At 40.6% G+C, this 16383-nt stretch overlaps 1 protein-coding gene across 3 annotated transcripts in view; it reads left to right on the top strand.

Annotated features, from left to right (window-relative positions):
- The window catches only part of JADE2 (jade family PHD finger 2), a 137851-nt gene that overhangs the window by 87370 nt on the left and 34098 nt on the right, over positions 1-16383 (top strand). For all 3 annotated transcript variants that reach the window (XM_075274856.1, XM_075274855.1, XM_075274857.1), the window contains 4 exons: positions 3884-4053; positions 9087-9298; positions 11591-11758; positions 13379-13495. In XM_075274856.1, the coding sequence (XP_075130957.1) occupies positions 3884-4053; positions 9087-9298; positions 11591-11758; positions 13379-13495 (667 nt within the window). The remainder of the gene's footprint in view (positions 1-3883; positions 4054-9086; positions 9299-11590; positions 11759-13378; positions 13496-16383) is intronic.

Below are 16383 nucleotides of genomic sequence, written 5' to 3'. Positions count from 1 at the left end.
TATACTTAACAAAAACGTGTGAAACAACTGAAAATATGTCTTATATTCTAGGTTCTTCAAAGTAGCCACCTTTTGATTTGATTACTACTTTGCACACTCTTGGCATTCTCTTGATGAGCTTCAAGAGGTAGTCACCTGAAATAATCTTCCAACAGTCTTGAAGAAGTTCCCAGAGATGCTTAGCCTTTGTTGGCCCTTTTGTCTTCACTCTGCGGTCCAGCTGACCCCAAACCATCTCGATTGGGTTCAGGTCTGGTGATTGTGAAAGCCAGGTCATCTGGCGTAGCACCCCATCACTCTCCTTCTTGGTCAAATAGCCATTACACAGCCTGGAGATGTCTTTGGGGTCATTGTCCTGTTGAAAAATAAATGATGGTCCAACTAAACGCAAACCGGATGGAATAGCATGCCACTGCAAGATGCTGTGATGCAAGATGCTGATTCAGTATGCCTTCAATTTTGAATAAATGCCCAACAGTGTCACCAGCAAAGCACCCCCACACCATCACACCTCCTCCTGCATGCTTCTCGGTGGGAACCAGGCATGAAGAATCCATTCGTTCACCTTTTCTGTGTCGCACAAAGACACGGTGGTTGGAACCAAAGATCTCTAATTTGGACTCATCAGACCAAAGCACAGATTTCCACTGGTGTAATGTCCATTCCTTGTGTTCTTTAACCCAAACAAGTCTCTTCTGCTTGTTGCCTGTCCTTAGCAGTGGTTTTCTAGCAGCTATTTTACCATGAAGGCCTGCTGCACAAAGTCTCATCTTAACAGTTGTTGTAGAGATGTGTCTGCTGCTAGAACTCTGTGTGGCATTGACCTGATCTCTAATCTGAGCTGCTGTTAACCTGCGATTTCTGAGGCTGGTGACTCGGATGAACTTATCCTCCGCAGCAGAGGTGACTCTTGGTCTTCCTTTCCTGGGGCAGTCCTCATGTGAGCCAATTTCTTTGTAGCGCTTGATGGTTTTTGCAACTGCCCTTGGGGACACTTTCAAAGTTTTCCCAATTTTTGACTGACCTTCATTTCTTAAAGTAATGATGGCCACTCGTTTTTCTTTACTTAGTTGCTTTTTTCTTGTCATAATACAAATTCTAACAGTCTATTCAGTAGGACTATCAGCTGTGTATCCACCAGACTTCTGCACAACACAACTGATGGTCCCAACCCCATTTATAAGTCAAGAAATCCCACTTATTAAACCTGACAGGGCACACCTGTGAAGTGAAAACCATTTCCGGTGACTACCTCTTGAAGCTCCTCAAGAGAATGCCAAGAGTGTGCAAAGCAGTAATCAAAGCAAAAGGTGGCTACTTTGAGGAACCTAGAATATAAGACATATTTTCAGTTGTTTCACACTTTTTTTGTTAAGTATTGACATGGTCTGGGGTTGCTAGGTGGGGTGGCATAGACACACGAAGTCCAGTTTCTTTAGTACAAAGCAAAAGTACAGTTTTATTTTCACTCAAAAAGGTAGTGCAGCAACAAAAGGAAACAATACAAAAATAAATACCTGCCCGACTAGGCTCTAACTCAACATAGGTTACCTCACCTATAATAGCAGACTCAATCGTAGGTTGCATCAACCAAGACAGCTCCAACAGTCTGACCTTCCTGCTGCCTCTCCAGCCAAGCTCTGTCCAAAGTCTTGCTGCTGGAGCTGACCTTTTAAACCTCACCGATGAGGACAATTCACAGCAGCTGACACGCTGCAGAAACATCCACAATGTGTGGACTGGAGGGGGTTGGAATGACAGGTCCCACTACCAACCTACCTGCCATTCCTAAAAATCCAGCCCAATAGAGAGAACTTGAAATAACGCTCAGCAGACAAAAGTTATTTGCAGAGAACCAGTCTTTCTGGAGTTTTTCATCTCACCCACCTGAGTAGTCTGGGTGAGATGTACACCCCCTCCATTATCTGACCAGCCATCGGCTTACAGTAAATTCCACATATGTTAATTCATAGTTTTGATGCCTTCAGTGTGAAGCTACAATTTTCATAGTTATGAAAATACAGAAAACTCTTTGAATGAGAAGGTGTGTCCAAACTTTTGGTCTGTACTGTATGGTAAATGTTGATTATTAAGAATTTTGTGTGATATGACTGTGTTTTTACCATAAGGGTGCATACCATAAGGGTGAATACACTAAGTATACGCTGAGCTGATTCTGAACATAAAGCACGTTCAGAATCACCGCGTACAAAGCAGATCCTATTCATTTCAATGGGAGCCGGCATATGTGCGCTCCCCATTGAGATGAATGGGCTGCTTTTTTCCCTATTGCGCGTATCACATTGAAACCAATAGGTAAAAAAGCAGCCCATTCATTTCAATGGGGAGTGCACGTATGCCGGCTCCCATTGAAATGAATGGGATCTGCTTTGTACGCGCTGATTCTGAACATGCTTTACGTTCAGAATCAGCTCAGCGTATACTTAATGTAAATGCACCCTAGAAGGTTTCTGCACCAACATAGCAGGGGATTCCTTACTGTAAGAGAAGTAAGACTGTGGAGTTTTTCGCCAAAGAATTTTTTTTGACAGTGAACTCACTAAAAGTGGTCAAAGGGGTATCTGGATGCCTTTCTTGGGTGTGATAATATTACAAATTATGGTTAAGGATTATCTTATCTTACTAGATTCCCAAAGAAAAGTTGATAATTTAAGAATTTTCTGATTGTCATATTTTTTCTAAAATGAGGAAAATTGTAGACATTTTGTCTTCAAACTGGATAAACTTATTGGGAGGAATTTATAATGCACACCATATTTATAATTGTATGCAAGTCTTAAAACATTTCCTGTCTGGATATAGAAGTGCCAGATTGATTCAGCCCCTTGATTCCAGTGCATCTTGTGAGGTCCTGTGTGCCAAAATCTAAATCTGGGCTAAGAACTGCTTAGATTTCTGTGTAACATATGCCAGATTTCTAGTATTAGTTATAGTAAATTTGATCCCCACCCACTTTTGTAAAATGTGGTGAGTGGGACTTGGAAGGAAAAAGTGGTGCTTCTTAGATGCAAAAGGGGGCGTGCTCCAAAAATGTCCCTCATCTAATCCCATCTAGTCCACTTTTTCTATTTCAGTAAATTCCCCCTATTATCTTTTTCAGCTTTATAAACTATGATATGATATGATATGATACTAGGTTATCTTAGAAATATAGCATGTAATGGTAGGACAACTCCTTTAAAGACCAGAATCCCAATTGTGGAAAGTATGTGAGAGACTGACATTCGGGCACATTTTCCTACATATGACTAGTATTAAAGGGATAGTCTTATAAAAATAATTTGTAAAATAGCATGGTTACCCATTGAATGTTATTAGCCAGCTTGTATATGTCGCTAGAAAAATCTTTTTGAACACTGTGGGTGCAGAGGTTGCTACCAGGCCCTGGAGTCTAAGAGGGCCCATAGGCTTCTCTCTAACATAAAAAGACATCAGTGTTATAGATAGCACCTGCCGTTACAGATAATTGCATTGTGACCCAGAAGCTTCAAATTATTCCTCTGCCAGTGGAAAATCCCCTTTTTGGCTAGGATCCCATGTTTCAGAAACACAGCATATTTTGTTGCAAATTTTGCTGTGTTTTTCTGAGCCAAAGTTAGGAGTGGATTTTTAGAGAAGGGAAATGTCTGGAAGACCTTCCTTTATATTTATCATTCCATTTCAAGCCACTCCTGACTTTGGTTCAGAAAAGTTCAGCAAAATCTGCAACAAAAAACGCTCCATTTGGGCTTTAGCTTACTGGTGTGTTTTGACATGTATTTGCAATGTAAGCTATCATATATGATTAGTGCTTATCACTTCAAGCATGCTATTAAAGTTTGTTTTTTTTATTATTAAAACAACAAACTTTTATTTTGTTTAGGTTGATTGAAATATTGGAGGAAATCTCACCATTAACTGTAGAAGACTCATTACCTGAATTACAGCATCCAGGGGGCTTCCAGACTATGGCACAGAGAACCTGTAGATATGACCTGGATGAGATGGACACATACTGGTTGGAACTTGTTAACACAGAATTAAAGAAAATGGGTATGTATAGATTAAAATGGATTCTGTACATGGTTAATGTATAACACCGTTGAGGGCAGAATTAGTTTGTCTGTCTGCGTGTCTTTATGTCTCTTTCTGCTTTACGTCATGTGCAGGCCAGCAGACCTTGTGCAGACCTTTGCCTCTGTCCACTATTATTTATAGTTGGAAACTGATTTAGCATTCTCCATTATACAGTTATCCTTCAAGTTATAATGGCCTCAGAATACAATATTTTCTACATACAATTGTCTTTTGTGGACCTTTGTAACTTGAAAACAGATACCACATACAGTGGCTAGAGGTTCCAACAAACCAGCATGGTCATCTCACTGGTGAACCCTCTCTATTAGTGAAGTGCATGCACTGGCTGGCTGACTAGTAGTTGTGTACTTCTTTACCTGTGCCAGGACACGCTACTTCTTTGGACGCCAGATGAGAGCAGCACCATGTTATTTTCCAGGTGGACTGTGTGTACTTTTCAGGACCCTGAGAAAAGCTTCTATCACCATCACAGAAAGTGATTTACAGCTCTTATGTGTAAGGATTTGCTCTGTCTATATTAGTTATCTGATGATATTTCTTTGATCTCTGTTTCATCTTTAAATATGGTTACTGCTCAGGAGCCGAGCTGGTGCCATTCCTACCCTGTCTCCACTGTACCATCTGTTTCTCTCATCTGTCACAGGTGCAGACAGAACTCCGTGTGTCAGTTGTCTATCTGCATTCATCCCCATGTCCAAAAACATGGTGGAAACTGGAAACTTCAAACTCACAAAAGTAAACCAACATGATGGAAGAAAGTGTCCAATATATATATATATATATATATATATATATATATATATATATATATATATATATATATATAATATATATATACACAGAGATGTACATACAACTGAGTATGCTGCATATATGCTGCGATGTAGCAGAGCCGAGACGCGGGAGCAGGCGGATCATCCACAACAGCAATTGGCTAAATATAAGCGGCTCAGCACCAACACTAACCCGCAGACGAAGTTGCGGGCAGATGCTTATATAATATATCTATATATATTTATTTATTTCAGCATCCGCCCTCGACTTCATCTGCGGGTTGGTGTTGGCGCTGAGCCGCTTATATTTACCCTGCTGTTGTGGATGATCCGCCTGCTCCCGCGTGTCGGCTCTGCTACATCGCAGCATATATGCAGCATACTCAGTTGTATGGACATCTCTGCATATGGAGAGCGTACTTAGCTGTGCTACAACGCTGCTTATGCTCTGCTACATCTGGCCATTTGGATTATAGGGGTGTTCTTATGTCAGTGTGTGAGCAGCTTCTCTGTTGGAAACGGCTGAACGGATGTTGTAAAAATATGCCACAGTTCGATCAGCCTGCTCCCGCATCTCAGCTCTGCTACATCACTGCATATGTGTAGGATACCCAGCTGTATGCACATGTTTGCATATGGAGAGCCTACCTAGCTTTGCTACAGCGCTGTGTAAGCTCTGCTACATCGGGCAATTGTGATTACATGGGTTTTGTTATGTGACTCTCTGAGCAGCTTCTGTGTTACAAAGGGCTGAATGGATGTTGCTGAAATGTGCCAAAGTTCCCCCCTCCCCCATCAGAGGCAGAACAACACATTCCCCTTTGTACTCACTGAAACTCTACACCCAATATACTCCTCTTGCCCACACACAGCCTGCATGCTCTGTAGTCTTCTGAGCTTCCGTGATACTCCATTTTCTTCGGCTTTCACACTGTGCAGCTTCATCCTACATAGTTCTACCCACAAAATAGCATGTAGCTCTGCCCACTGCCTAGCATGATCCTATCCTAGAATGGCTCAAGGACCTGTGATGATGTCATCACAGGTCCTTTAGTGTTGTGTGAACTTAAATTCCTTCACTGCGGTCGATTAGTGATGTTATTTACCGGGATAAAAAGTAGCCTATGTTTTAATTGGGGTTCCTATCTATGTATGTGGCAAATTTCATGCAAATCCGTTCAGCCGTTTTTTTCTGATTGAGGAACAAACATCCAAACCCACAATCTTTTAATTATAATATTATATAGGATATAGGATTATAATATTATATAGGATTAGTAGGATAGGATAGGATTTATAATATCAGTAGGATTTATAATATTAGTAGGATAATATTAGTGGGATTTAATATATTAGTAGGATAGGATAATATATATAGATATATATATATATATATATATATATATATATATATATACACACTCACCGGCCACTTTATTAGGTACACCTGTCCAACTGCTCGTTAACACTTAATTTCTAATCAGCCAATCACATGGCGGCAACTCAGTGCATTTAGGCATGTAGACATGGTCAAGACAATCTCCTGCAGTTCAAACCGAGCATCAGTATGGGGAAGAAAGGTGATTTGAGTGCCTTTGAACGTGGCATGGTTGTTGGTGCCAGAAGGGCTGGTCTGAGTATTTCAGAAACTGCTGATCTACTGGGATTTTCACGCACAACCATCTCTAGGGTTTACAGAGAATGGTCCGAAAAAGAAAAAAAATCCAGTGAGTGGCAGTTCTGTGGGCGGAAATGCGTTGTTGATGCCAGAGGTCAGAGGAGAATGGCCAGACTGGTTCGAGCTGATAGAAAGGCAACAGTAACTCAAATAGCCACCCGTTACAACCAAGGTAGCCAGAAGAGCATCTCTGAACGCACAGTACGTCGAACTTTGAGGCAGATGGGCTACAGCAGCAGAAGACCACACCGGGTGCCACTCCTTTCAGCTAAGAACAGGAAACTGAGGCTACAATTTGCACAAGCTCATCGAAATTGGACAATTGAAGATTGGAAAAACGTTGCCTGGTCTGATGAGTCTCGATTTCTGCTGCGACATTCGGATGGTAGGGTCAGAATTTGCCGTCAACAACATGAAAGCATGGATCCATCCTGCCTGGTATCAACGGTTTAGGCTGGTGGTGGTGGTGTCATGGTGTGGGGAATATTTACTTGGCACTCTTTGGGCCCCTTGGTACCAATTGAGCATCGTTGCAACGCCAAAGCCTACCTGAGTATTGTTGCTGACCATGTCCATCCCTTTATGACCACAATGTACCCAACATCTGATGGCTACTTTCAGCAGGATAATGCGCCATGTCATAAAGCTGGAATCATCTCAGACTGGTTTCTTGAACATGACAATGAGTTCACTGTACTCCAATGGCCTCCACAGTCACCAGATCTCAATCCAATAGAGCATCTTTGGGATGTGATGGAACGGGAGATTCGCATCATGGATGTGCAGCCGACAAATCTGCGGCAACTGTGTGATGCCATCATGTCAATATGGACCAAAATCTCTGAGGAATGCTTCCAGCACCTTGTTGAATCTATGCCACGAAGAATTGAGGCAGTTCTGAAGGCAAAAGGGGGTCCAACCCGTTACTAGCATGGTGTACCTAATAAAGTGGCCGGTGAGTGTATATATATATATTGTATATATTTAGTAAGGGGTTCCAGCTCACACGGATGGGGAATGGCAATGACTCAGTTCAGACAGTCGGTTTTTGTTTCTTTATTGCATTCTATAGTGAAATTGTTATAGTACTATTGAGCCCAGCCACAGGGTGGGCTCTAATTGGAATATAGCATTGGTAGACCCGGAAGACTTCAGAAGACTCTCAGCTGACATACCGAAAAAAAGAACTAGTCAAACTAACCTTGTAGATAGTGTAGTCACATCTGACCACAAACTTGAGAGAAAAAGTATATCGCCCAGACCCCACACAGCCTCTCTTCATTCATGCAGCTACCCGGATGTTTCTCTTCCCAGCTTCTTTGCTCAGAATTTCTTCTTAGCATTTTTGGACAGGAAAACCTGAGAAGAAGAATAACCACACAGTAGTATGAACAGTAAGGGCAGGGTTAGGGGAAGACCTTCAAGTAGTAGACAAACTGCTGGGAAAGTCTGCTAGGTGATGGCATGTTTTATCTTAAAAGTAGCAACATCGCAGTTAGTCTAAGAATGTCTATGTGGCATTTGCAAATTCTTGGTCACCATCTGCACAAGTAAGTAAAATTGGTCATGATTCACTACAAAATGGAGGTTACAGGCACACAGATCTATGATGAAGCCACAGGAAACACATTGTTGTTGCCAAAGCTAAAAATATGCTATTCCCCACTTTCGGTGTGCAGTTTGTGAGAAGGTGACAGGCAGAGTGCTGGAGTCACGGTTTATCTCCCCCAGATTCCTTTTTTTTAAAAAAAAAAAAAAAATTATGTAGATTGTGAGACCCATCTATGGCTCACAATGAACATTTTTCCCTATCAGTGTGTCTTTGGAGTATGGGAGGGAATCCACGCAAACACGGGGAGAACGTACAAACTCCTTGCAGATGTTGTTCCTGGTGAGATTCGAACCCAGGACTCCAGCTCTGCAAGGCTGCAGTGCTAACCACTGAGCCGCCATGTTGCCTTCCCCCCAGATTCCTGACATATGTGCAGTCCAGAGCGGATCTTGAATAAGCTGCGGCCTAGGTGTGAGTCATAGGCTTGTTACTGGGCCATAAAAGGCTGCAGAGCCTGCACTTCATGGCAGATCCTGGGAGGAAAGGAAGTGCCTGGGTCTGTCCAGACACGGAGAGCCTTGTGTTACGGTACAGTTGTATTTTGGTTGATTGGTGTGGCTGTTAGTAAGTCACAAATACAGTTAGTATTTTCTGTTTAGTTAGCGCTCAGACGAACAGGTTTTGTTTTGCCTGAAGTTAAGGCTGTATTTTATTTTGCTTATCCTGTGCCTGACGTAAAGGTTTATTTATTTTGCTGTTTTTTTTAAATAAACTGGTTTTGCTGCAAGATTTGTGTTCCTGTCTCTGACTGTTTGAGTCCGCACCACTGCTTCTACTGAGCTACCTTCCCAACAAGGTATATCAGGATCAGCCTTTGTGTTTTAAAACTCTCAGCAAAAAGTCTCAGCAAATTTTACAAAAAAGCAGCTTAAATCAAAATAATTATTTTCTTTGACTAAATACTTTTTGTACCTTTTACCTACAGAATTGCCATTGCTGAATGAACTAACCCTTGAGAAGGTTCTGGAGGAGTTAGAGATGGTCTGCTATGAAAATATGAATGTCGCCATTGAGACAGAGGAAGGGTTGGGAATTGAATATGATGAAGATGTTGTCTGTGATGTTTGCCGCTCACCCGAAGGGGAGGATGGAAATGAGATGGTTTTTTGTGATAAATGCAATGTCTGCGTGCACCAGGTAAGGAAAAATATTGTTATACCCAAAAAACATTTTCTGTAAATTCAATGGAGGTTCTGACACCCTGATTTACAAATATAATGAGGCAGTGTGGCCAGGTTCACACTTGTGCTGTGCTTTTTGTTACTTGGGTCCACTGGAGGTGGAAAGCCCTTCATCTAAAACAGCAGTTACCCACAGATACCCATGGAACCCACTGGGTGTCCCCTATTTTTGTACTCAAACCGATGCAGAGAAAAGTCCTAAATGCAGAACTTTTCTCTCCACTAATTTTTGGCAAAATCTGCAACAGAGTCTCCCATGGACACTCTGATGCAGATGTAAACCTAGCCTTAGTGTTTTACGCAAAAGTTTCTGCATGTATATATGCTTTATTTGGTTAACAAATCCAGATCATTCTAATGAAAAGAAAATGTTAACTGATTTGTTTTATTATAACTATAGAACTGCATCACTGTAGCATAATGGTTAGCAAGAATAAAACTTCAAACCTCTATGGCTCTTTGTAACAATTGAAAAGGAAAATTATAATATGATTGATTGATAGGAAAGGTGATAACATGGACAGAAGTCCACATTACCCCCTCACCTTCAAGTCACATACAGGTTATTCTCAGACAATGATGAGGTATCATAGTCTCTGCAGCTTTGTTCCTCTGCCCCTCTTCTTCCACCTCCATGCTGCCCCGAAATGCTATCAGGAATTGTGATCGGCTTTGATGTCTCCATTCTGAACAGCTTTTTCAAAAGCGAATCGCACTGGATCTGTAAGGGCTATCATGATGATCTTTCATGATGATTTTCATCTTTAAAATGAATCCAAAATCAACTTCATAGCTCTGAAGATAATTTTGGAAATTGATAGAATTATACAGTACTGTACAAAGTTTTTAGTCAGTTGTTGGGAAAAGAAGTATGAATGCTATCAAAGGTAGAAGTGTTAATAGTTTAGTTTTGTCAATTCACAATCTCAAGTGAATGAGCCAAAGAACACATCTAAATGAAATCAATATTTGGTGTGAGCATATTTTGGAGGAGGAGTCCTGGAAGTGATGATATAGCCCTTCACAGAGCTCTGATCTCAACTTCATTGAGTCTTTCTAAGATTACATGAAGAGGCAGAAGGACTTGAGCAAGCCAAGGTCCATAGAAGATCTGTCGTTAGTTCTCCTAGTTGTTTGGAACAACTTCCCTGTCGAGTTTCTTCAATAATTGTTTGCAAGTGTACCTGTAAGAATTGATATTGCTTTGAAGGCAAAGGGAGGTGATTTCAAATATTGATTTGATATAGGTTTCTTTTTTCTGTTATCCACAGAATAGGAGATAAGTTGTAGTTTATAAGGGTCTAACCACAGGGCCCCCTGCCGATCCCAAGAACTGGGGTCCATTGATGCATCTGCTATGTCTGGCATTTCTATAGAGATGAGTGGAGTGGCAGCAATGACTGCTCCATTCAAACAGTGGTTCAGGGGTACCCGATCCTTGTGAACTACAAGTAGTACTTTTATTATTATTTATTTTAGAGCATGTTGATCCAGAAGTTGTATACGTAGGAAAACGGTTTAATTACATAATACATAATCCAAGTACTGTACAAAAAATATGGACTGAATAAAGTTAGGGGGCGTTCAGTAGCTACATTCACCGCTCTCAATTTGTACAACATATAAGCAACAAAAAAAATCACTGAACTGGAATGTGGTGGTACAAATAAGCAACAGAGCAAACTTGTCTCCATCATTACAACTTATTAGTGGGGGTTCTGGATGTTAAACTCCAGTAAATCTAGTAATAATGTTCTATCCTAAGGATAGAACATGAATACTGAAAAAAACAGATTAACCCTTTAGGAGCAGAGAAGAAGAAAGTATAGAAAACGGTCTTTTGAAAATCAGTGTGTGGATTGGGGAGGGATTATATTCTAAGCTTTACCATGAGGAAATTAAGAAGGTAAATGTGGGGGAGAAGGAGGAGGCTATGTCCCAATACCTGCTCAATGAGATCTAAGCCTGGCACCAAAAGTGTTGAATCAGGGGGAATGAGCAGAAAAAGTGAGATATATGAGCTACACGAGCACCATACCTTCGGCAAGCATCTAGAGCATCAAGATAGAAAAAAATAAGTAAGGCCATAGTGTGAAAAGAGCTTCTTGAGACAACCGATCAAAACTGCACTAAATAGTGGTCTTTCAAAGGCGAGAGGTTTCACTATCATTAATATTTTCTGTGTGCAAAATAAAATATGCGTGTTAAACAACAAAGTATATTTATTGTAATTTTTCTGGTTCTTTAGGCTTGCTATGGAATCCTTAAAGTTCCTACAGGAAACTGGCTCTGTCGATCTTGTGCACTTGGCGTTCAAGCAAAATGTTTACTTTGCCCAAAGAGAGGAGGAGCTTTGAAGCCTACGAGAAGTGGGACAAAATGGGTCCACGTTAGCTGTGCCTTATGGATACCTGAAGTAAGTTATTTAACCCTTTCTCGAGCCGACTATACATGAAGCTGAGTCTGTGCCTTAGGCAACTAGTGCCTGGTGATTTACACAGCAGACAACCACCTGAGACCTGTCTCTGATCACACATTAAACCTCTCAGATGCTGTTGTCAAATGCAACCCCATAACCTGTTTGCATACATTACATTAGGAACATGCAAATTGAACCATAGGCACTATGGTATTGCATTCAATGATACTAGAAATTGCATTATCACATATTCTAACACCGATAACGGGGTCCAAACATAAAGTTAATTTTGAGTAAAGTCTAAGAAAAAAATATGGATAAAAATAAGTAAAAATAAATAAATAAAAACAGAACTCGCTTCCTTTCCCATTTTACAGATAAAATAAATATACAAAAAATATTACTATTACCATGTCAAAAATGTCTGTATTATTACTATATTATACAGTGAAAGCCGTGCTACAATATAAGATCAAAATGCTACAATTAAGGTTTTTTTCCCCATCATTTCACATCCCAGAAAATGTAATAAAAGGTGATCAAAATGATACATAACATTCTAATAATAATAATAATAATAAAAAGCCCTTTGAAAAGTTATGGATGTCGGGGAGGCTTGGACTTGCCCACAGTGATACAAGTGAATCCTCTGGTGAACCCCTGAGCCATGGTGTTCTCCTAAACCAATCTTTGCATCAATAGTGTACAGTACACTTTCTGCGCTGCATACAGATGAGCAGTGTAAAGAGCAGAGCATGAAAAGCAGAGATGTAACCAGGGTCGGACTGGCCCTCCGAGGAATCCCCCGGTGGGCCCCGAGCCTTGACTGTTAGTACTTATTTTGTCAATGAAAATGCATTGGTTAGGGGCCCTATAGGGATGACCAGGGGCCCCGATTGGGCACCTAACCAATGCATTTGCATTAATCCCTCACATTAACCCCTGTGTGCCCCATATAAGGGTTACTAATATGTGAGATATATGGGGGTAATAATAATGAAGATATTTAATTATTTTAAAAATTTAATTAAAACAGTGTAAAATGTATGAAACTAGAGAAAAACAGCATAAAACATTAAAGGGATTCTACCATTAAAAACCTTTTTTTTCTCGTCGACACAATGGAATAGCTTTAAGGAAGGCTATTCTTCTCCTACCTTTAGATGTCTCCACCCCGCCATTCGGTTATTGCCGCTATGCAAATGAATTCTCTTGAAGCACTGGGGGCGGGCTCCAGCGCTCAAACAGCACTGGGGGTGTCCCTAATGGTGCGAAAGAACTCTCCAGCGCTGCCTCCATCTTCTTCAGGAACGGGGTCTTCACGCATTTTCTTCTGTGGGTTGGCTTCAAACTTCTAGGCCTCGGGCCTAGGACAAAGCCGAATGCGCATGCCCGCCGACCACAAGAAAATAGCCGCTTACACAGTATTGTAGCGTTGCTGTGGGACACTACATTTGCATACATACTTGTGATCTGTATCCTATTCTAATTGTTATTTTACCACTTTGATATATTCTTTTATTTCTATTTTTGTAATGAAATATTTTTGTTATATAATGCTTTTATTATAAAATATGAAATGGAGATAACCCTTTGTGTCTTTTTTTTTTTTTGCAGGTCAGCATTGGTTGTCCAGAAAAGATGGAGCCTATTACTAAGATTTCACATATCCCACCAAGCCGATGGGCTTTGTCGTGTAGCCTGTGTAAAGAATGCACCGGTACTTGTATCCAGGTATGTCTTTGCTAGCAATGATGTTATTTTGCTGAGTTATGTGAACCAGCAGGACAAACTAATCAATTTGGATCGATAGGTTGCGTAATTGGTACTGCCATTGTCATGACGGCAATTATATGTCGGCCAGTTAGGGTACAATTTAGAGCATATTAGGGATATATCCTTCTTGGCTGAACACCTGCATTCAACTGAAGAGATAACGGGTAGGGGCTCGTTTACATCTGCGCCCAGGGTCTCCGCTTTCAGGTTTACGTTTCCTGCCCAAATTAATGGGTTTGAAAAGTGAGTGCCAGTGAGCATTTTGTGCTCTTCGTGGCGAAACCGTGTTTTTTTTTTTAACCGGACACAAAGTCGGACATAGAGGACTTTGTGTCCGGTTTAAAAAAAACAGTTTCGCAGCGGAGAGCACAAAACGCTCACCGGTGCTCATGGCCAGACACGGTCTGACAGGTTTCAGTCTTCTGCCTGGGGGCGTGAACCCAGCGTCAGACCTTCTTTTTATATCTGACAGACTGCAAGCCCTTTTGGGCAGGGACCTCTACCTACTGTGCTAGTCAGTCACTGTTAGTATTATATTTGTTTTGTATATTTTGTGTACCCTCAAATGTACAGCACCATGGAATTAATGGTGCTATATAAATAAACAATAATAATAAATAAACAGTAATAATAATATCAAGCATTGTTGGTGCTCTTGCAGCGTTAGACTGTTCAGTGTTGTTCCATCTGTCCATCTTCCGTGGCCCCTCCTGGTCAGGCTATGATACACAACTGGTTTTATATTTTTATGATCTGGCTTTTAAATGTTTATATTATATTAATAGTTACATTTTAGTTGGTCTGCATTTGCTGATCCTGATGACTGAGGCTGGTCTTACACGACCGTAGTGGTTTTTGCGGTCCACAATTTGCGGATCCGCAGCACAAATTTCACTTTAAAAATTAATTCCGCAGACATCCGCAAAGTGCATCCGCAACGTTCCGTGTGTATCAGTATTATGCGGATCCGCAAAAAACAAAACACACCACAAAACACACATGTTGATATCCGCAATTGCGGATATACACTGATGTATGTTCAGTGTATATCCGCATAAATGCACGCGCCCATAGACTTCTATTGGACCTTCCGTGCCATGCCGTGCCGTAAAAGCACGGCCATTACGGACATGCGGTATACTGTCCGGACCACGGTTGCAGCACGCCACACCACTGACAAAATCTACGATCGTGTAAGATGCCTCATAGAAAATTATGGGACCATTTGCGGTGCAAAACTACGGTCGTGTAAGACCATGCTGATTGTGGTGGACAGATTTCATTTTTATACTGTATTTTTGTGGTTGCTGCTTTGTGAATAAGCAGGGCATTTGTTCATTTTGATATATTGACTGAATGTGTCAGTACTCCTGAAGTCAATAATTATCCTATATTGTTGATATATTTTTATACAGTGCATCATAAGATTTATTATTAGATTATTGTTATTGTACTACTTTGTGTCACTGTGAAGCATAACTTTTGGTGGATATATATTATCTACTAAATGATGTAAGAAGTCGTACACAATCTGTGTAATCCCCATGCTCTTTGTGGTAAGTTTATTGTACTGTACTTATTGTTGTTATTTATCTTAGTGGTTCACTTTTTTAAGTAAGTTATTGAGTTAATTGTTTAATAGTGGTATATCATGTGGATTTATGTGGTTTATAGGTATTGTATGTTGTGGTTATTAAGAATTTGTGATTTAGCATTTTAAGATAAGATAATCCTTTAATAGTCCCACAATGGGGAAATTTCAGTGATACAGTTTCATAGATGGTACAGTAGTATATAACAAGAGAGAAAAAACACATAAAAGCTCATGGCAGATAGAGAAATCCTAGGAATGATAGCAACTAAAAAGCAAGAAACACAGACACACTGCAGGATCATTTAGTTCTCTGTGAGGAGTGATGTTAATAATACAGCCGAATGTGGTTGGAGGACATGAAGAGGGGGTCACAGCATGTAGATATAACAGGCATAAAATGTTTTTTGTAGAGGTGGGAGACCTATGCAGCTATCACAATAACAGGTGGTAGTTCCTTTGGTAGGTAGTGAGATCTCCTGCTCACAGCTGATAGTTCGGTATCTTGCATCAGCGCTATTGTCCATTAACCACAAAAAAAAAAAAAAATGCCCCAAATGTCCTTCATCACAAGCCCTCCTCCTTTCTTCTTACCACTGTGTTCTACTGCCCAGAGAGGTCTGAAGCCATCCAGGTAGACAGGGTGCTGCGCTCTTGCCAAGCTTCCATAAACACATGGGGTAGGTGGGTGATGGTAGGTTCCCAGGTTGTAACAGAGTCCCACGGGTCCACAGTAATAGAGAGAAATACCAGTCAGCTGTAGGCATCTTCACATATCAGCAATAGACACCAAAAATCATCTCCTTGAAAGAAGAAGTCTGCACTTTCCTGCAGGTCTCTCCTCCATGCCGCATTTTATTGTAAAACAGGAAATTATGTCATGTATGTATTACTAAATATTAATGTATATACAGTCCTATGAAAAAGTTTGGGCACCCCTATTAATCTTAATCATTTTTAGTTCTAAATATTTTGGTGTTTGCAACAGCCATTTCAGTTTGATATATCTAATAACTGATGGACACAGTAATATTTCAGGATTGAAATGAGGTTTATTGTACTAACAGAAAATGCGCAATATGCATTAAACCAAAATTTGACCGGTGCAAAAGTATGGGCACCTCAACAGAAAAGTGACATTAATATTTAGTACATCCTCCTTTTGCAAAGATAACAGCCTCTAGTCGCTTCCTGTAGCTTTTTAATCAGTTCCTGGATCCTGGATAAAGGTATTTTGGACAAACAATTCAAGTTC

This window comes from Leptodactylus fuscus, chromosome 5 (assembly GCF_031893055.1).
Source record: "Leptodactylus fuscus isolate aLepFus1 chromosome 5, aLepFus1.hap2, whole genome shotgun sequence".
Taxonomy (NCBI): domain Eukaryota; kingdom Metazoa; phylum Chordata; class Amphibia; order Anura; family Leptodactylidae; genus Leptodactylus; species Leptodactylus fuscus.
The sequence above is the reverse complement of the archived record's forward strand: the minus strand, read 5'-3'. Positions and strand labels throughout refer to the sequence as shown.